We start from the raw sequence: 20,830 nt of genomic DNA on the forward strand, positions 1-20,830 counted from the left end.
ATACAAGACTCCCAATGCCATCTTGCAGAAGCCACAGAGAATAGGCAAGGACCAGATTACAATCTATACATGCCAGTTGCAGAGAAAAGGTCAGGTTAAGAGTTTGCTATATGTAAACCAACCCCATCCATATTAAAGTTTTACTGGGACGCTGCCCAATTTGTGAGAAGCTGTCAGAGAGTTGAGTACAGTTGGCAGCTAATATTCCTGGCAGATGGAATTGTAATGAGGTCTTCAAGGACAGAGCAGCAGCTCACACACAAGAATCCAGMCATTATATCCACACATTTAACCCAAAAATGTTGTTCATGTACTGGGCAAGTAAAGAGGATGAGGAGGCATCCCAAGGAAGTTCCACTGTGATAGGTTTATAGATGCTGAAATCCTACACAAAAGAACTGGCAGGCAGACAACAGTTTAACTGATGTGGGGGTACAGAAAAACCTTTTCTTTCACAGGCTAGAACACAGCAAGATGGCATAAGAAACATTTAATGAATTGGCCTTGAACTATGCAGAGCAGATTACCAGCCAGAAAAGAGTCCACTGAGAAGGTCAAWGTGGAGACTTCTCAATTCACCAGCTCTGGGCTCTGCCTTGCTGACTCCATGCTGGCAGTTTTCAGAAAACAGCTCAAGACATTTTTTCACATTTCAGAACACAGCATGAGTACCCAGAGGCTATGCAGAATAAAAATATTAAAACAACTAAGCGAAACTGCTTATTTCTAAAGGGGGATGGGCAAAAATTGCACTTTCTTCATGCCTAGCAGCATTGCAGGCAATCCAGCAATTCTCCCAAATGCTAATAGTGGACTACTTAACTCTGCTACTTGGATCARACAAAGGTGAGATAAGCAGATAAAAATTAAGAAAATGAACACAGGTATGCAAGTGAAGAGATCTACAGGTCTTTACAGGYAGGGTGTTTGGATTTGGTTGTTTGGATGTCTTTTCCTTTTGTTTGTTTATTCTGATAAGCACATACACCTCTACTAGAGAGACAAAGAAAGACCTGAACAGCTTTTCCCTGGAGTTTTTTAATCCCAGAAGATGCTTATGCTTCCACAGAGCACTCAAGAAATGAAAGCTCCAAGCCTGCTTTGTGCTGCAGTGCACTCCAAGATACAGTCTGGYAATGCTGAATCATATTTCACATGTACATGTCAATGGAYTGCAGCTTTTTRCTTCTTAAAAATAACCTGTTAYTYAGTAAGTTCTATTTTTCTTTCACACAATAACATTTTATYCCATTTTGGTCCAGACATTATCCCTGTTTGTAACAAACCAGACCAAAACGACACAGTTTGACAAGGCCCTCAATGAGCACTAGAGAAGACCTCACTTGATTTTACTCATGATTCGTATCACAGGAGACTCTGGTGTTTTAACAGGCACAACTTCAGGTGAAGTTGCTTCATCCTATGGATGATGTACTTAAGCCTGCCTCTGACTGACCTCTGCATCAATCTGAAGMACTCTGAGCTTGTTACCTCTATCTTTCCTTAGCTAAAGCTCAGCATTTTAAGTCTCCATCCAYCAAGTTGGCTTGAAAGATACTCAGGAGATGGGAGGACAAAAAGGTTTTTTCCCTACCTGAAATCAGCTAGAAGCTGCACTACAATTTTGTCCAGTCACCTAAAAGGTAACATCTCTAAATCTATTCCACACTAAGGAAAAGCCCAGTGCAACTTTATTTGACTGGTGCATTAATACACAGTACACCTTGAAGATTAATTCAAGRTGAGAAGGTGACACCCCTGTAAAAAAATAAACTTTTAAATCWAAACTTACAGGTACTACTGCACACRACTCTTACTAAGGTTTAAGATCACAGGATCCTTGCAGCAGCTTGCTGAGTACACAACTGCTGCTGTTCCACTTCAAAAAAGCAATGATAACACTAAGGATCAGTTTTGAAAYGAGATGTCCACCTCCCTGAAGTCAGTGATCAGCCTCTGCTGTGCCAAAATCCTACCTGTGACTTCAACTGGCATCAGTGAGATTTTCACAATGGCAACTTTTCACATGACCTCCTGCCCTCATTTTAAGACAAGAAAATGAGATTTCTGAAGTTTTTTTAGCAAGTTTTTCATCATGCATGTTAATGTCCACATAAAAGAACATCCCAAAATTGCTTGATTGGCACACAAACTGAATGCAGTTGCTTTAATATTCTATGCAATGTTTAGTTCACAGAAAATACAGACTTTTAATTCTGCCTGACTAAAGATGGAGGCCTGAGATTAAGTAGTATAAAACTGTACCAAGATCTCTCCTCCTGTACTAAATKTGGATAAGCAGAGGATATCACTTGACTTCATCCAACTCAACAGTGCTCCAAAGAGGAGGCGTTGCATTTATCCTCCATCACCCCCAGTTCCCATCAATCAGTTTGCAGCAGTTCTGATGCTTGTCAAACCCCTTCCCTAAGCCAATTTACGTCACTGAGCTGGCAGAAAAACAATTCAGCAAAACGCAGTGAGTGCAGTGTCTTCTGATGCATCTGTGAGTTGGATCAACTCAACTAAGGGTCTGCAAGCATTACAGCTTCAGAATGGAAATACCTGGCCAGAAGCAGCACATGGAGAGCAAAACCTCTTTGCTTTTACTAAGAAACAATTGTTAGAGTATATGGCCAGGCTTGCTTTCATCTCCAGTGTAAGAGAWACAAATGGTATTTGAAGAACATTTATAGAAAAGTGACTGCACAATAAAGGAAACAGAGAGGCCTGGTACACAAGGCTGAAACGGCATTTCMATCTGTTTTGCTTTACAAACATTTGTTTTATTTCACAATCTGAAAGTTAAGAGTATTTGCTTAAAGCCCAGCCCTTCTGTTTTCAAAAGGAACTTGCGCTACCTCTACCCAGCCCAGCACCTCGCTCAGATCGCTGTACTTAGGAGTTTGGATTTTTCTTTGTTTGCAGGGGTTGCTGGTTAGTTTTTGGTTTTTTTTTCTTTGTTTAGCTGGTTTTGTTTTGAAATCAGAGAGGACATTAGATAGGGCTTACACATACACACACACAAAAGGCCACCTGAAAAAAATCAAATGAAACATTTTTCCTCCCTAGGTTACCAGAGTCTCAAGAAGTTGGGAGCACCAGCTTGCTAYTCTGTATTCCTCCTACCCTGTCCTCAGGGTCTTTCTTCCAGAGCTCCTGGCAAATCAGTGAGTGGAATTCAATAGYAGGCACTATTGGGATTGAAAAAAGGAAGTCTTTATCTGTCAACTATCAGCAGTTTYTCAGCAGAACTCCCATGTTTTCTGCAACTGCAGGGTTCATCCTGATTTGCACCCAAGCCAGCTAGCACAAATTAGCTCCAAAGAGCAGTGACCAAAAAAGGAATCAGCTCTGGGTTTTTAAGAGTTTGAAAACGCAACAAAACACTGACCCGTCAATATCAATATTCACCATACAGACTAAAAGAAACACCCCACAACCTGTGACAGGCAGATGTGTATGTTCACRGAAGACCCTACTCCACCTTCTCCAYWTAAGACAAGAGTTCCAAGYACAGTAGTCACAAGATAATGSAAGCTAAAAGCTACAAACKAAGCGAAGAAATTAAATTTTKGATCAGGCATTAATCAATCAATGACTTAAAAGGATTTTAAGAGCTCCTGGACTGCATTCAGAGATGCATTCCAAGCAGCAAACAGGAAACTTTCTCCTTTTTGCCATACATCAGATTTAAGGAGATTTAATCCTCCAATAGCTATCTGGAAGGACTCTTATTTTTGCAATGGGCAAGTGAGTGCTATAATATGATTTCAGGAGATAAAGTAAAAGCAAGGTTCCTCTAAGTCACCACGCGGTAAAGCCCTTCCCTAAAGCCCAAATAGGAGGCCATCACACTCCCTCATTCAAATTCTCATGTCCACTTACATCAGGACACCAATAAKTTCCCTGAAAAACTGCAAGAAAAGGTACACTGAAAACTGTCACTTAMACACCCTCCTTCACAGCATAGAAACAGAGTAGCTGACGTCCCCTCCCCCAACATGTAAGAAAATTTTGACCAACATTTTTATGCTCAAGTTAACAAACACAAAAGCAAATGACTAAAATACCAAAGTACTTTTCTCCTGCAGGAAAAATCCAAATTACTCACCATGTTATACATGTATCTAAGCATGAAGTCGAGCAGAAAAGATTTTCCCTTGCGGAAAGCTCCTGCTACAGACACAACTACTATGTTAAGATCTTTAATGTGCTCCTGAAGCAAGATTTTTTCCAATGCTGCTTCGTCTAATTCAAAGTTATGGTCATCTTCATGAGCAAGGACGATCTGTATGGGGCGCGGCTTATCCAATTCCACCTCGTCATCTGAGTCTGGCAGGGCATCTGAGTCTGGCAGGGCATCCTCTTCTTCTTCTTCATAAAGTTTACCTACAAATTGACAGGACAAAACACATTAGTAAGTCAGAATTTAGGGCAATAAACATTTTTTTTTAAGTGAAGCATTGAGCTGGGCTTATATTTCCAGCAGGAAAAGTGATGTTCTTGGGAGTGCAAAGAGATCAACAGTAGTTCCCTGTTCATTTCCATCAGCTTTGTGCCTAGCCTATATTTCAGCTATACTCTATGTATTAAGAAATCACAAAAAAAAAAAAAAAGCCCAATCCTGATTTTCAGCTTCAAAACCCCTTTTAAAGGCATCTTAAGTGTAACTGCTATTAAAAATAACAAAATAAAAAAATCAAGAGCCTTTAATCTGGAAAAAAAATGATTAGTTTTAAACAAGCTTCAAAGAGGACCAAAAAAAGGGCATTTTTATATCACCACCTTCTTGTACTGTTGTAAGAGGGTGAAGAAGAAATGTTTTCTGTCAGTTTTTGCTTGCCAGCAGATACAAGCAAAACCACTGATCTGGTATGGAACCCCCAGGTTAACAAACACCAGGGGAATAAGCCTCTCTCCAATTCCAACACTTCCTACCCATTTCAAGTCTCAACACTGCACAGATTTTGGAGCAYGTATTCACTGTTCACAAGAGAACAAACTCCTGAGCACGTGTATGCTTCTGGGATCAGAAAACCAAAAATATACTGACGTAGTTTCTGGCTTCATATTCTTCCTACAAAGCACTATTAGGCAAGAATTAGTAAATATCAACTCTTTAAAAATAGTTAAGAGACTATTTTTTACACAATTTAAGAATCAATACCCTTTAAGGATCAAACAGCTGAAAAAAAAAACCAACTCAAATTAGAGTTACTCATGAATGACAAGGTAAAACAGCCCTTCAGACAGACACTATAATAGCACCAATACTTTATTTTCCTGACTTCTAGAATTCAGGAGTTACTTGGGTTAGAGGCTTAAGACAAACCAAAATAACCCAACCAAGATGGAGTCTCCTCTCTTGCTCAGGTACCACAACACTGAAGCTTGTCACACAGCAGAAATCAACTCTGCCATTCCTGATTCCCCTTTTCCTGGCAAACAGTGAGGTTTGTCCCACAGCAGAAATCAATTCCACCATTCCTGATTCCACTTTTCCCAGCAAGCATCTGGAAAGCTGCTTTGTGCTTCTAGAATTGCCTCCCACTCCGAATTYACAGTTTGCCATATTCTATTGGAACCCCATGTGCACAAACCTGATCAAAGCACCTTCCTACCAGTTACTTATCAGGGATTAACACATGATTTTCAGTACACTGTCCTCCTAGTCACAGTCCTTGTTCCAGGACAAGGCAGCAGCCACCCCCAGTCCCTTGATGTGTTGCTCTCAGAGACATTTCCTGTGGAAACAGCCCACAAGAAGTGTTCTCTTGCGGGATGCATCCATGAGGCACCATGGAACACATGGAACAGTTTCATTCACTCATGGCAGAGAACCTGCCAATGCTCACAGGACCTGCCAAGTCAYTCCTGCCAAACTTTGCATGTGAGATACCATTCTCAGCAGAAGACCTATGAACAGGGCTCCAACACACTCTGCTTTAAGAATGGAATGAGACATTGCAGTTATCACYGTGAATTTGAAAAACTGGTGACATRGTGACCCTGAAGTTTCTCCAGCAATCGTCTCCTTACCCAGCTCTGACAATACTTTAACTGCAAAATGACAGAGGGYATTTCCATATCCAAACTTTAAATCTTGTGCTATCCCAAAGGCCAACAGCACTAAAACTTTAAAAAATTTGGTTTGAATATATCAAGATGGCATAGTACTTGGTTAGAACAGGAAGTATACTTGAATGATTAAATCCTAAGCAGCTGGAACTAAACTCCAACATTATCCAAGTGGATGTACAAAACAGTCCTCAGCATCACYCTAACTCCAAGTGATTAACAAAGCAGGCCAAAAAATTGGTTATACCAGCAGGCCTGACAACTGGAGGAATAACTTTTACAAGAAAATCTGTCAACAGGACACCGAGCTATAGAAACTACATTGACACAATATTGCTCACCACTTCAGAGGAAGGTCTCTCACCTTCAGCCTAAAGCTTTTGCATTTCCAGGTAATTAACAAGCCCTCTTTTTTGAAAGTTTCTAAACAGGCTTTGCCCCTTATAGGCAGGATCCTCTGTAGGCCAGAAAACTTGAGAGGATAGCCCAGTACAAAGGGATGGAGATTTTGACAGGCAGAAAGAAAMCCTCCAGCATCACAACCTAGAAACATAAAGGGAATAATTCTATCGATAAAAGCATTAGTCAGATAGCTCCAAGAAGAGGTGCTTGTGTTTTAGCAAACATATTCACACAATGTTTCAAAATCACTGCTTCAAGGTGTGTCCCTGTTAATTYRGTTACTTAGAACAGCCCTATATTATTTTAKTTAAACACACACTTCAGCTGCAGTAACATATTGCACTTATAAATTAGGCCAGACTGAAAAATGGTTTGAAGCCATGCCTGAAACTTCTCTTCATTCACTTGGAGCCTGACATTAACCATCCTCTCCTAGCTGGAAGTCATCAAAACYTGTCAGACCTCAAAGACCTCAAGCTGTAGCAGAGCACAGCCATGCAAAGCCTCCTCAGGCCAAGGAGATTTCTGAACAAGTAAGTGCAATGGTCCTTTATCGTTAGTTATTTATAAACAAGCAGATTCTCCCTATCATAAGGAGATAGTACTATCAAGAGCTTACACACAATACGCCCATTAAAAGTTCACATCTTGTTAACAGCATTCTGCACTATTGGAAGTTCATTAGCTCACAGGGAACAGGACAGAAGATTCATCCTAGACCCCACTCAACTCCTATCAGATTTCATTTACCAGCAGAAATTGGGAAGTGAAATCCTGAGCATCAAGCTGGGTTTGTTTGCTTGGTTTAGGTCAAATTGATTTGTTGGTTTGTTTTTTGGGTTTTTTTTGACCAGCCAACCTAATATATCCAAAAGTTCCCCACCTACCTACAGAAAAGACCATCATGGCCATCAATCATGCACTTCAGAGGGTGGAGAACCACAGTGCTGACATCTGTGTAAGCAACTTGATCCATCCAGAAGAGCTGGTTTGATAACTTCGTGCTCAAGTGGCAGAGAACATCCCTCCTTCCAAGATTTGGAACTAGTTAGCAATTACCAGGACAGACATTGCACAGATCAAGGGAGCATGGTAACTACAGAAYGCTACTGCTTGTCCCAGCAGCATAATCAGCATATGCCAACCTGTCAGGTGTCCTAGGCAGATACCACACCCTTTTTTGATCCTTTATCTTGCCTTCTGGCTGCTCACCCTGTCACTCTGGCTAGTCGCTGTCTCAGGMAGCACTAGAGTACTTAGGAAGCCTTTCTAGAAGGCTTCAGTATCATGGGCAGGAAGATCACATTCCACTTCCAAGAATTACTTTCAGTACAGCCTCTGGAAACAAAGGTCAGGACAAGAAGTACCCCACTTCACAATTCAGTTTTCTACAAAAGTTCTCAAGGTAGTTAATAAAATGAACATGCTGACAGCACTGTCAGGTCAAATCAGGCCAAAAGTTTATGCAATGCAGAACTCAAAGCCCTGTCCTTTAGTTGTTCCCCATTCCTTGCCTGCCCCAGCATGGTCACACTGTACTACTTAAAACTCAGAATTTAAGCTGATTTGCCCTAAAGCCCACAGATTTCTCTAAGTTCTTGCAATAGCCCAGTCCCAGCAAATCAAGTAWAAAAGGGATGAGGACTACAGAAGAGGGGACATTCACAAAATGACCACTTCTACACTGAAGTCTTCCTTGCCAACTGGTCAGTACTTTGGACTTGCAAAGCTCATGGCAGCATCCCTCTATAGGTCTCCATGACAATATATTTCARTACTGCTACAGAGGCATCCAAAACAACAGACTTTTGTTGGTTTGGGGATTTTGTTTGCTTTTTATTGTGCATTTTAACACTTTGATAAGCTCAGTTCTATCCCAGTAATGGAGTTACCAACCCAGCACATCCAGGCCAATACATTCACACAGGGAGTGGTTGTTTCAGAGACACGTTTCACATTCTGCATGGACAACAGTGAGGCCAAACTGTCTCCTGCCACAGAATTAAAGACAGGCTGGTAGATTGATCCGCCTCACTCCTGGGGTTGATATCTGTGCTGCTGGAAACTCCCACATGCACAGAAGATCTGCACCTCAGGCTTTTTGTATGTACAGAAGAGGTCTCATCTGTCAAACCATATGGCACTAGAACTTGYAGCACAGTGCTGCAGGCCCAGAAAGTCATAGCTGTATTTTTCTTTTTCCAAAATGTTCATTTGACCTTTGAAGCTTCTGCAGTACTSAACTAACAGACTCCAGACTAAGGTCATATCTGCTGCTCTGTCTGGAGATGATGCAAAAATACCATCAACTGGACTTGCCCCTGAACTGCTATCCATTCACACCTATTACAGTGCTCACCAGGGCTGTTCAATCACGCCCTACATCATTTTGGCTTCTTCCAACCTGAATTATTCCATTAGAACTTGTGGCTAATGMACGGTTCTGACTGACAATCACTCCCTAAACCACGTCAAACAGGCTGGGAGACACAAGAGAAGCAACACTCTGCAGCAAGACACAGGAGCAGACAGATTTGAATGAGAGCAAATATAGCCAAGAGAAGATACTACCACTCAGTTTCYCTATAAACTCCTCACTCCACTCAGTAACAACTACAGCAGAATTGCTATTTATTCTCACCAGCTAAGTACCCAGAACAAGCACCATTTGTTGAAATACTAAGCCAGATTTTGAGAACAGTAGCTTCTTGTGTATGCAGACAGTATTTCAACTGAACAAACCCAACTAAATAACCCATTTCTTAAAGCATGAGGTAAAATGAAAAGCTAATTCCTGCTTCCCCTAAGTACACAGCCAGCAGCTGATGACCTACTTGTCCCGCAGTGTAAGAACACAAGAGAGAAAACACTCAAGACACCTGCATGCTATGAAAATGAGAGAGCCTGCTTTAAATTCAAGTTCTTCCCTTTAAGCACATTAATTGAAAGAAAGTACTAACATAGTTACCTTTAAGTTTCAACCTAAGTACAGCTTGAACKCTTTAAACACATTATCCACATTCTTTCATTTAAGAAAAAAAGCACATACTAATTGCCAAACTCAGCTGGTTTTAGATACAGGGTTTTGATCAGCAAGCACTGAATCATAATTASTAACTGCTTCTATGGACAGTGAGTTGAACACAAACAACTGCCCACAAATGTAGCACAACATTAAAATAAATGTAAAGCACATTTGCTTTTTGTTTTAAGTCACTTTCATTAGTGTAGCTGTCCCTCAACAGAGCTTCCATTTGCTCTATCACAAGGAGTTTCAGCAGCATAAAGCTGTACATCTCCTAGCTGGTAGTCSTAATATKGTTTGCACAGAAACCTGCACTTTGMTAGAAGTCCAACTTCAAATCAAGACTTCCAGTATCCCTGGACACTTCAGCTTTCAGCATCCCTGAACTCTTTTTCCTGATGCTCTACAGAACCACACATTTGCCTCCATACAATAGCAGTTCAAGTCCCCTGCTCACATTTCAATAAAGATGCTTAATAGGCTCCCCCACCATCACCTCAGCGATGAAAAGCAAACTGAAGTGAGCTACACTAAGCTCAAGCCATCTCACTTGCAATCTTGTTCAACCTCCACACCCTGAGGGAGTTCACGGCTTGAATCAAAAGCTTAAAATAATTTATCATGAGGAAACTGCTGCACTGCATTTATATGTGAGGCATTCTCTCAGTGCTTCACGTAGGAAATTTTCCTTGGAGAGAAAGGAGACAAACTGCTTAAATGTTTCTTGTTTTGGTGTAGTGAACGAAGGAAAGTGTAGGCATGTGTGAAGTTCCAAAGCACGAAAAGAAAATATATTAACCTTCAAACCTTATTTGGACACATCTTCTGGAAAAAAAAAAATTACTAGATTTAAGTCACAAAATTGTCCTTCCCTTTTTCCAGCAGTCCTACTCCATGCACTAAACTCACATAAAAGCTATGGGTGTGCCACAGACCTTAATGCATCGCTGCTTTCTTATTGCTGACTAGTAAGTAGTGCCAAGTAGCTCATTTTAAGGCCAAAAATAATTAAATGTTTTGAATATTTCAGCTATAAATAGGACTGATGAGCTAAGTTCCAAAGACTTGTTTGGACATCCAATAAGACTGAYAGAGGAGTAGGGGCAGGGTAAGGGGAAGACATATTTAACTCTCTCTGTTCCTTGAGGGCAATGGGATATTAAAGGRACACATCTAGAACAATTACATAAACCCTAAGCTGAAGAAAGAGAAGCTACAATTCTGGCAAGGAAGGGGAAAAAGAAGAAATTCTGATGACCTAGATACCTCTGAAGCACCACAACTAATCAAACAATGGGCTTGTCTACTCCTAAGTGCTTTAAATTGCTTCTCTGCTGAATGGTTTGTATGCATRCAGGAGCAGACAGCTCTCCCCTACACAAAATACTGATAAGATGGCATTTTGTGTTCTCCATTTATGAGGACAAAACGTGAGAGGGAAATTTCATATAATGCGAAGATGCAGCAGAAAAAGTCAACCTTCAAATTCAGCCCTTCTCAAGAAATATAAGTAAGAGAATGCCAATAAGCAGAGCTTAAGACAGAAGCAGGACAAATCCAGTAAGTTAAAAAAATTATATAAAGGGACTGCTTTCCACAAAGCACATCATGAACTTGGTAAGAAAGATGCTTCTCCATAGCTACAAGAAAAATCACGCAGGGTAGGGATAGTGGCAAAGCATGCTTCTCATCCTTCTTCCCCTCTGCCCAAAACTCACAGCTATTAATAGCACACTCACTGAAGGACCTAACAGGATCTCTACCCACAGTACAATYCACCAGTACTTTTCCAGCCCCCTCAAAGAAAGCTGTATTAAAACACTAAGGGCAGATGAAAGCACTTAAAGGCCTCTCCTTCACCTTTTCTCCCCTTTCTTACCCATCACACAGATCCTTGAGGATGGGAATGAGAATATTCTAGATCTGAGAATGCCCTAGTTCACCAAGAACTCTGGAAATTAAGTGACAGCTAACTGGATTCTTGCAGGCTACATACATTTAAACCAGGCAGACTTCTGCTTGTATATCAGAGTGATTTTATTTAAGGTTGCTGCTCACTCAAGAAGTCAGTATTTGCTAATTGGTTTAGGCCGTAATTATGTTTTATGTACCTTGTATGTATCCTCCTGTCAGCAACCAGTAATTTAAACCATGATCAGCTAACCTAAATCACTATTTTGAGYGAGAAGAATCGGGAGAAAAGAATAAGGTGAGAGATGCCAGCTGCAATTACCCCATGTTTGGTCTTTAAACTGCCAGTCAGAGGTGGTTTAGTCACCGAGGTGCATCTGTACCATGACCACTGAGTTCAGCAGAAAGCAAAGCAAGTGCTTCCTTTGGCTGTACAGGAAGGTATGCCAAAGGGTCAGGTTTCATACTCATTTCCAGGATAAACAAGCTGTCAATCAGGGACACCAATATGCTTAAGGAAACACAATAAGCCAAAGAGGYTTTAACTTTTCTTTTTTGCTTTAAGCAAGCTGAAAGGCAGCAATAGCATGGCCAGCAGGACTAGGGTGGTGATCAACCTCCTACACACAGCACTGGTGAGGTCACACCTCAAATACTGGTTCAGTTTTGGGCCCCTCATTGTAAGAAATACTCTGAGGTGCTSGTGAAGGGTCTGGAGCACAACTCTTCTGAGGGACAGCTGAGGGACTGGGGAAGTTTAGCCTGGAGAAAAGGAGGCTCAGGGTGACCTTGTCACTCTCTACAACTCCTTGAAATGACACTGTAGTGTCAGAAGTGGGGGGTGGTCTCTTATCCTAGGTGACAAGATGAGAAAAAATGGCCTTAAAAGGTGCCAGGGAAGGTTTAGGTTGGATATYAAGAAACATTTCTTCATGGAAAGGGTGATCAAGCATTGGAACAGGCTGACCCAGGAAGTGGTGGGAACACCATACCTGGAAGYGTTCAAAGAACAAGTGGACGTGGCACTTGGGGACAGGCCGATAGTGAACATGGCAGTACCAGCTGACGCTTGGACTCTGATCTTAGAGGTCTTTTCCAACCTTAACAATACGATGAAGCCTCCAACAAAAAGTGATCTTCTAGCCCAATCTCAGTTCACACTCAGCTTCCCATCTCTCTTACAGTTCCTGCAGCTAAAAGAGCCTGCCAGCCAGATTTTCCAGCACTGAACTCCAGAATTCTACATTTCACTTCAAACAATAAAGGCCAGTACAGAGCGTGTAGGTTTCTTTCAAAAACTGTCTTCTTTAGCTCACACAGTTTGCAAAACTGATACAGTAACTACCTTCAGACAGCTCCATGGAGTATTTCAGTTTCTTCTTGTCCCTTCTTAACTGTTCTTAACCCGATAGGGTCACTGACACCCACCAGATGAAAGGGAAGTGTTACAGGSAAACATAACATGTGCCAACACAGTTAACACCCAGATCAACAATGTGAATCAAAACAGGAAAAAGGGTCCACACAAGGTACAGTTAAAGAGACTTGAAACAAAAAAAAATTTAAAAATCACATTTTGTATGTGTTCACTTTATCTCCRCCAGAGGAAGGGATTTTTCTCACACAGAGACAACAAAAATTGTTTTTATCAGAGTCTGTGCTGCTAAGCACGTAGAGAAACAGGCCTGGGCTGCCATATCCCTTTCCTGCAATTAACCCATAATAATTTCTACMGTACCTAAGTCCATACACTTCACAGGCCCACACCTACTGCCACAACTCCTGAGTCTCTGCCAGGCATCACTGCTGCTGCTACACATAAATCCCTTGTTAAGGCAACAGCTCAAAGTACATTAATTCTGCCAACAGGACAGTGCCAGTAACTGCCTCCTCCTCTCTCCCCRTTGCCTCTTCAAGCCTGTTTGAATAGCACAGCTGAATCTTAACCACCCACTCACAGGGGCTCTCCCACTCCTTCCCATTTCCAGCACCATGCAGCACCACACTGCCTTTCCTGCTAATTTTGCCACATATCCAATGCTGCTTAGAGTCAAGCCAGCTCAAGAAGCCAAACCAGCAGAAAAAGCAATCCAATACAAGCAGCTTCCTTACAAACTGTATCACCTCAAATAGGAATCCAATAAGCACTAGAACTGAAGACAGCAGAGTTCCTTTGCAGGGCACAGTTCAGCTGTACTGTTGAACAGTCCAGGGTTGCTGCCCTCTGTGCTGGCACTGCTGTCCCAGGTCCAGAACTAACTAATATTGAACACCAAATGATGCTCTGTGCATTCTACAGCCTCTGAAACAGCTGCACCAGCACCACTGAGGGGGAGGCACAAACTGCTTCACTGGGCACTGGTGCCAAAAGGAAAGTTCAGCTCTGTGACTACGACAGAGTTAAGCTGGAGTATTTCTCCAGACTCCAAAAACTCACAAGCACAGTTAAGAAGCGTGTTCATGTGGGAACTGACTTAGTGATATGTGATAACACTGCAAAGATGGGTAGACAACTGGGCTGTAACTGGATCTGACTGTGTGTTGCCAAAGATTTGTGTCTATCTGAAAGTCCAGATTTAGGCTGGGGTAACCACCACATTTGTTAACCTTCACTTAAGAACAAGGTTTCCTTTCCTTACAAATGGAGGTTTCAGTTTGTCAGTATTACAGGCCGGGATGTGTAACTGGTGGGAAGACCTTGAGCTTGGCACAGTCCTTCCTGCACTAGAGAAGTATTCCCTTGAACACACCTACTGAAAATACTGTAACTGCTAAACTGTGTCTACYACAGAGTAGATTAGAAAAATGTTGATTTCAAAGCCTGTAGTTAAATTGTCCCAAGGACATTTTAACACAATTACATTTCAGTAGCTCAGTTCCATACAAGCAACACCTTCCTGTGTTCAGTGGGCTCAGGACCTACCCATTTACCTAAGCATTATGAACAACATTCACAACCCCTGTTACCACAGAAACATCAGCCACTACTACAAAACAAGTCTCAACAACAGGAGCATTTTTGATTTTTAAAAGCATTTTTCTGGGACAGGAAATGCCATTGTCATGTGTGCACTGATGGCTGCTGGCCAGTCAAGCCTAGAGGTATAGAATTGAAAGGAAAGAAGCAATCTCAGGGTAAGGCAAGCCACACTTATTATCCTGACCAGAACAAACACAGAAGGGGACTGTTTACTACTTCTCTGTGCATCAAGTTCTCAAACTTGTCTAAATACGTCTGGCCAAGCTAAATGCTTCTCTGCAGGACTACCACATCTTGAGACCACAATGGTTTAATAGACATCTTTCACTTGGGTGGAGAAGAGGAAAATACACCCCTACAAAGACTGTATGYTTTAGCATTCCCCTCCATCAGTGCAGTCTCTGTAGATCATATTTAATGTCCTCATCTGATGGATCCATGAAATCTTCCCTTATAGTTGAAAGAGTAAACACTTGGGAGGAAAAGACTAGGATTAGAAGAACTGACAAAGACAGCAGTGTGCTCCTCTTCAAAGCTCACAAAAGCTTAATCTAGTCCTAATGCACCACAGAAATAAGTCAACAACAGATTAGACTAAAGAACAGATCAGTCTGATATTTGATTAATGACACAGCAATAYGTCTGCAAGTCAAAGCACTTAGACCAAGACTCTAAAAACAATATTCAGTCTTTCCCAAGCCAAATTCCAACCTCTTCAAAAGCACTAAATCGCATTTCAAAGGTCTTCTCAAACAAGCAGGACTTCTCACAGCATCGAAGATTCTACAACTATTTAATCACATTTGCTATCTAAATGCTCACAGTAGATAGTGTTCTCATTTTTCTATTGAAAAAAATTAAGTTTAAAAGCAGAATTTGCATTTCTTAATGCACTATTTTATTTTGAAAGTTTTTTTGCCTTTTAAATCTCAGCACATAACATGTAAATCTTCAGCACCGCTTTATCTCTATAGTACTATTAGCTTTAGAAAATACTCTATTTCTGTGTTCTAACCCTCAAAATCATTACTTACTGCACTTTTCCAAACAATTTATTTGCTAACAAGYCTGACATATCAGCAGTTGGAAAGATTTCCTTTAAAGAATTTTGAACTGCATTCCCTTCCTATCCTAATGACAAGCTTAAGACTTTGCTCCCTGAAAGATAAGTGTTAACTGCTTTGAGGGCAGCTTCAAGGCAATGTTTAAAACCTTAACAAAACCAGTTCCTCAGTTCAGGATTACAAAGTATTTAAGAAACTTAATTCCCTTAAAAACAAGATGACTTYTTGCTTCAAGGAAGTGATTTGATTATACCAAGAATCTTAACCTCATTTTCTACAGCAGTCATTTTCACTATTATTTTATGTCTAAGCAATACATTAAAGGAGGCCAAGCGTCTGTCTCCATGCCTAGGAGTTCACATACTTCAAGTGACTGTTCCTCCCCTGAAATCAGGGCTGTGAAGATTTCCATATTAGGCAAAGGATTTTCAGAGTGGACTTTTTATTTCCCAAAAGTTTACAGTTCCCAAGTAGATCACACCACACAGACCAAGGTAAATGAACACCTACAAGTAAAAGCCAGAAGACCCTTTCTTTCTTGCAGAAGAGATCAAGGAGGAGAGAGGAATAAGGCAGCAAGTTTGCAGGAAGTAGGATTACAGAATTGGGTTTAAAGAGACAACTAAAATAACTRCACTTATTCTTCCACTCAGCAGTACCATCCTGCTGAAGAAGATAAGAGGTGAGAACAACTTTTCCAAGTATGCAAACATAAGGAAAGCAGTCCTAACACGTCAGTACAAGCAGCTGACATGCTCTCCAACAAGCTTCCGTAATTTTCAATCCAAGTAAAAAAAAAAAAAAAATCACTGTGTTATCCTGGAACCATTATTCAATACATTGCTCAAAAAGACATTCCAAATATTTTACTGAGACCAATAAGAGCTTGTAAATTCAACATGCTTATCTCTGAGGTGATGGCRGGAAAATAAATGCATTATAATTTGACTCTAACTACAGACTGGAACCTSTTTCTGATGTCACTGGAGCAACAACTGCGTAAGAGCAAATTATGTTCTACTCTCAAATATCAATTCACTGGAAATTGCATACTGTGTTCCACGTTTATAATCTGTACAWCATCTTATCAGTTTAAGTCTTCAACACTTTGGCTCTTATTCCAGTCCTTTAAGAGAAACCTACCATGACCTGTAGTAGCAAACCCCACCGTGCCATGCAAAAATCATGAATACATGGGGCTGAAAATGCAATCATCATTTGCTCATCACCTGCACTGAAAATAAAGCTGAAAATACATTTAGATCAAGGGAAAAAAAATACCACGAGACATCTCCCCTCCTAGTAAAGCATATCAGAATATTGCTCAATATAGGGTGTAAATAAAGGCCAAGTAACCATGTTGTGAACAGAAAGTCCTTTCCCAAAAGACACTTTATGCAGTCTTAAGAGTTTTGCCAGTTCTCCTACCTATTCCTCCATGACAGACAAGAGCAGGACCACTCTTTTAAAAGAAGCTGGTTTTGATAAATTATTTCTGCAAAGGTCCAAATGGACTTYTTTTTCACCTTACACTTGATATCCTATTAGTCCTGCTCCTAAGTTTCATCAAGTGGGCATGAAACAGGAATTCCAATATCCAGCTTACATGCATTTACTCAGATAACTTCATCTGGACTGTCAGATGCTCAGTAATGCCATCTTTGGTGGCAAACATTCTACTTCCAGTTTTTCCAACTTTAAAGAGAAGCTAGCTACTAACCATAATAAAATTAGCATAGCTTTTTGTTTTCCTGTTTAGTTAATGGTTATTTCACCTCAAAGATCACACTTAGCACAAGGATCTACTACTCACACTAAAATAAGATGTAAACCCGTCTYGTTACTTCAAGGAGTAAAGTCCCCCTGGAGCAGCCACAATTCTCAGTGACAAGATTCCAGACAAACTGAACAGATAACTTTAGRAGGTTGTTCACAGGCTTACACATCCTGGGGAGACAATTATGGCACCAGAACAGGGATGTGGGCTTCCTCCCAAACACAAAGGGAGACAGTGAGCTCCTTGCTTTGCTGCAGAGCAAGAGCTCCAGTTAAACACCAACAGGYAGCAATAACTTACACCCTAGAACATCTCCCAGGACCTCATTTGTACACCAACAGAAAACAAAGGGTGTTACCTTCAAGTTTTAGGARATACACTCAGTCAAATTAGAACTAGTATTGTGGGGGGAAAGATACAAATTTAAACCCCTCAGATTTACTTCCAGGTTTAGGTGGGCAGTGGTTCAAATTCTGAGTTTAAATGCCTTCCTCCATCTTGGGTAGTTGAAGGAAGAAACTTCAGAGGTTCTTCCAGCTTTTATATTTAAAGTGTTTCAAAAAGCTTGGCAAGCACATCAAATCTTGCTCTCCTGGAAAAACACTACACGAAATATATTAWTTCAGAAATAAACAGAAGCTAAAGGTCAGGCAACTTAGTTACCAATGCTCTCAGAACACAAGTTCCCATTGTGTATTAATTTGCTCCTAGAAATGCCTTGATTATAATCCTTATCCTAAAAGACRTAACTTATTTCTTATCAGCTTCCTATCATTTCTTTGCAGCTAGCTGAAACAGCAGACATCAATCTGAGCAATGTTTTCACATATATCTAAAACTTGCTCATWTGCTTGCTCTGGTCTTTCAAACAAAAATCCCAGGCCCAAAAATGTATTCATGTGAATCAACTCCCTACACAGCATCATGACCTTAAAATCAGCTACAGGATGATACAATAATTCTTTGTATCATATCAAGAATAACCTTCCAAGAACAAGGAAAGCTACCTCTGTCTTTCCTCCAGAACATCTTAGGAAGTTCGGGTTGCTGAAAATGTCATTTTCTGGCAAGCATAGTCTAAAGAACCACCATATATAAGTATTTCTGAAATTTTTCAGTTGTTAACCAATGACAAATACAGCACATTTGCCTAGACAGAAACTTAGAAAGTACTTTTTATGCTTTGCTCACTTAGATAGTTGAGGTTAAAGACAAAATCTAAAATACTAATAACTGGTATAGTMAGTTTAAGAAGCAAATGCAGCATTTAGCAAGAAGCTGGGAAAAAGCACTCAAACTGGTGCTCAGATCACATTGTAAGCACAGCATGCAGCAAAAGCAGAAAAAAATAAATTCACAAACAAGGCCACATTTCAGCCTGATTTTAAAGTTTAAAACTTTCCATCCAAAGGCTGCCATGAATATCAAAAATCATCCCAGGGATGGGGTCTGTTCATAACCACAATAAAAGAACAAAAGCAACTTCAAACCTAACTTATGTAMAGTATCTTTTGAGTGAAATTTGGCAGTTTCCCTTATGAATGTCCTTGAAACTTCCATGGACTGTGATAAGATGTACAACAGCCTACTAACAACAGGCACAAAGTTAAAACTACTTTTATTATGGTGCTRAAGTGAAGCCTGTGATCGTGCTGGAGCTGGAGACCAACACCACTGTGGCTCACTACCAAACCAACAAGGACACGGAATTTATAYCCACATTTCCATCTGCTTATTACATCTGCTTTGGAAGTTGGGTAAACTCCAAGCTGGGGAGGAYATGACACTGGCACCAGGAGATAAGTGTTTTTCTACTACACTGGAGGAAAATGCCCAACCCTTTTCCCCTCCAACAGACCTGCTTGTATCCAGGCTGCCCAGCATGAGGTAGTGTCCATATTATTATTATGACAGGAAAACCACCCCTCATGTATCACAGCACCTCACTTCACTAAGTGCTACGTTATTAGTACAGTCAGTAAGCAAATATTAATCACTGATATTTAACCAAACCACAGGGACTGCAGCTGGCACAAGGCACCTAAGAAGTGTCAGGACTCCTGCAAGACATGGCTCAAGCATTCCTGTCCATCCAACRCAAACAAGAGCTGCCAGGCCTCCTAAACCAGGACCAACTGTCATGTTTAAAACAACACTTTTACAACAATTCAAGTAAAACTGTTCTGTGCCAGGACTATTTCAGAAATGCTTTTAAGTTCTCCRCTCCTTGCTTTCAAAATTCCAGCTGAAAAAACAAAGAGCTACTGCTATCATTTGAGGAGGTGCTGTAACACGATTATTGAGATTATTGATCTTAGGGTAAGCAAGAACGTTAACAGCTGTTAAGCAACACTTAGTAATGGTACAGGAGGAGTTATAGACCTCTCCTGTTACACTGCTGCTCTTGTGACTACTCCAGCCTGTCACTTTGCTTCATTTCACTGTACAGAAAGTCCTTCTGCAAGCAGGCACAGATCATCCACAGCTCTACATGCAGACCCTATCACATAAGTTGTTCCATGACTAAAGTTCATAGGCAACTAAGAGTGACATGTGCATGTTTCCACTGCTAATGACGAGACAGCTAAAGGCTATTTATTACAGGTGTGTTGGCACTTTTATGACCTTGAGAAAACTGCAACAATCTAATGCATTGAGATTATTAAATGACACAGTGGCAAAAACGCAGAGAACCATCAAAAAAAACTGAGAAGTGATGAGAGGGAGAGAAATCAGTAAAGCAGTATCATATCCTCAATTTCAATCTCTGGGCTCTTTTAAATTATTCAAATTGCAATGCTGCCAAACACAATCAAACTTTTCCTGATGCTCGGAAGCACTGCCTTTTCCTCCCTGTAAACTAAGCCAGGTAAGCTGTCACTTCATACTGCCCAGTATATAGAGCAGTTAGATTTCCCCATCTCCAGTTGGCTTGCAAATCAAGCAACTGAAACCAACCGTGGCACATGGCATCTGCTAGGTTTTGCCTAATTGTGCCCAGTCCAACCGTTCTGCTTCCAAATTAAGTGAGAGTTACACAACAAAGACGTTAAAATAGTTCGGTGTTCCAGTGCAGTGCTAAAAACCTCACATGATCCAACTCAGCGTTSGAGTCAGTGCAACCCTCACAAGTCCCAGGTGCCCCCTCGCCAAGCGTACGGCAGAGAGACCGCTACGAGCTCTCAGCTTTTTAAACCGTTCTTGAGAAATAACCACACTTTGAAAAACACACTGCGCAGACTCCAGCACACCCGAGGCTAAACAGCCAGCCAAAGCCATGTCCCATCCCCACCAGGGGATAGATTACAGGCAAGAGCAGCGCTGACAGCGGGGGGCACCAGCTCCATGTGGGGGACGGGCACACACGGATCGGTCACCTCCTTCCCCGAGCTGTCCGGGGCTGCTCCCTCCGCAAACGTACGCGGCCCCGGGAAAGTCRGCGCCCTCCGGGCTCCCTGGCTCCGGTCCCGGCACCGTGCAACGTTAGCGCCCCACGGCCCCTGTGCCCCTGCGGGGGTGAGGCACACACGGTGAGGCCCGGTCGCACCGCAGCGGGGAATAAGGTCACCGACAGTGGCCCCCGAGCCGCC

General features: G+C 41.4%; 1 protein-coding gene across 6 annotated transcripts in view; it reads right to left on the bottom strand.

Annotated features, from left to right (window-relative positions):
• Nucleotides 1-20,830, bottom strand: part of ATL2 (atlastin GTPase 2) — a 49,328-nt gene that overhangs the window by 15,946 nt on the left and 12,552 nt on the right. For all 6 annotated transcript variants that reach the window (XM_057383159.1, XM_057383156.1, XM_057383162.1 and 3 more), the window contains one exon: nucleotides 4,115-4,392. In XM_057383159.1, coding sequence (XP_057239142.1) covers nucleotides 4,115-4,392 — 278 coding nt within the window. The remainder of the gene's footprint in view (nucleotides 1-4,114; nucleotides 4,393-20,830) is intronic.

Source organism: Malurus melanocephalus, unplaced genomic scaffold (assembly GCF_030028575.1).
Source record: "Malurus melanocephalus ecotype Western Australia unplaced genomic scaffold, MMel_1.1 scaffold_611, whole genome shotgun sequence".
NCBI classification, from domain to species: Eukaryota; Metazoa; Chordata; class Aves; order Passeriformes; family Maluridae; genus Malurus; species Malurus melanocephalus.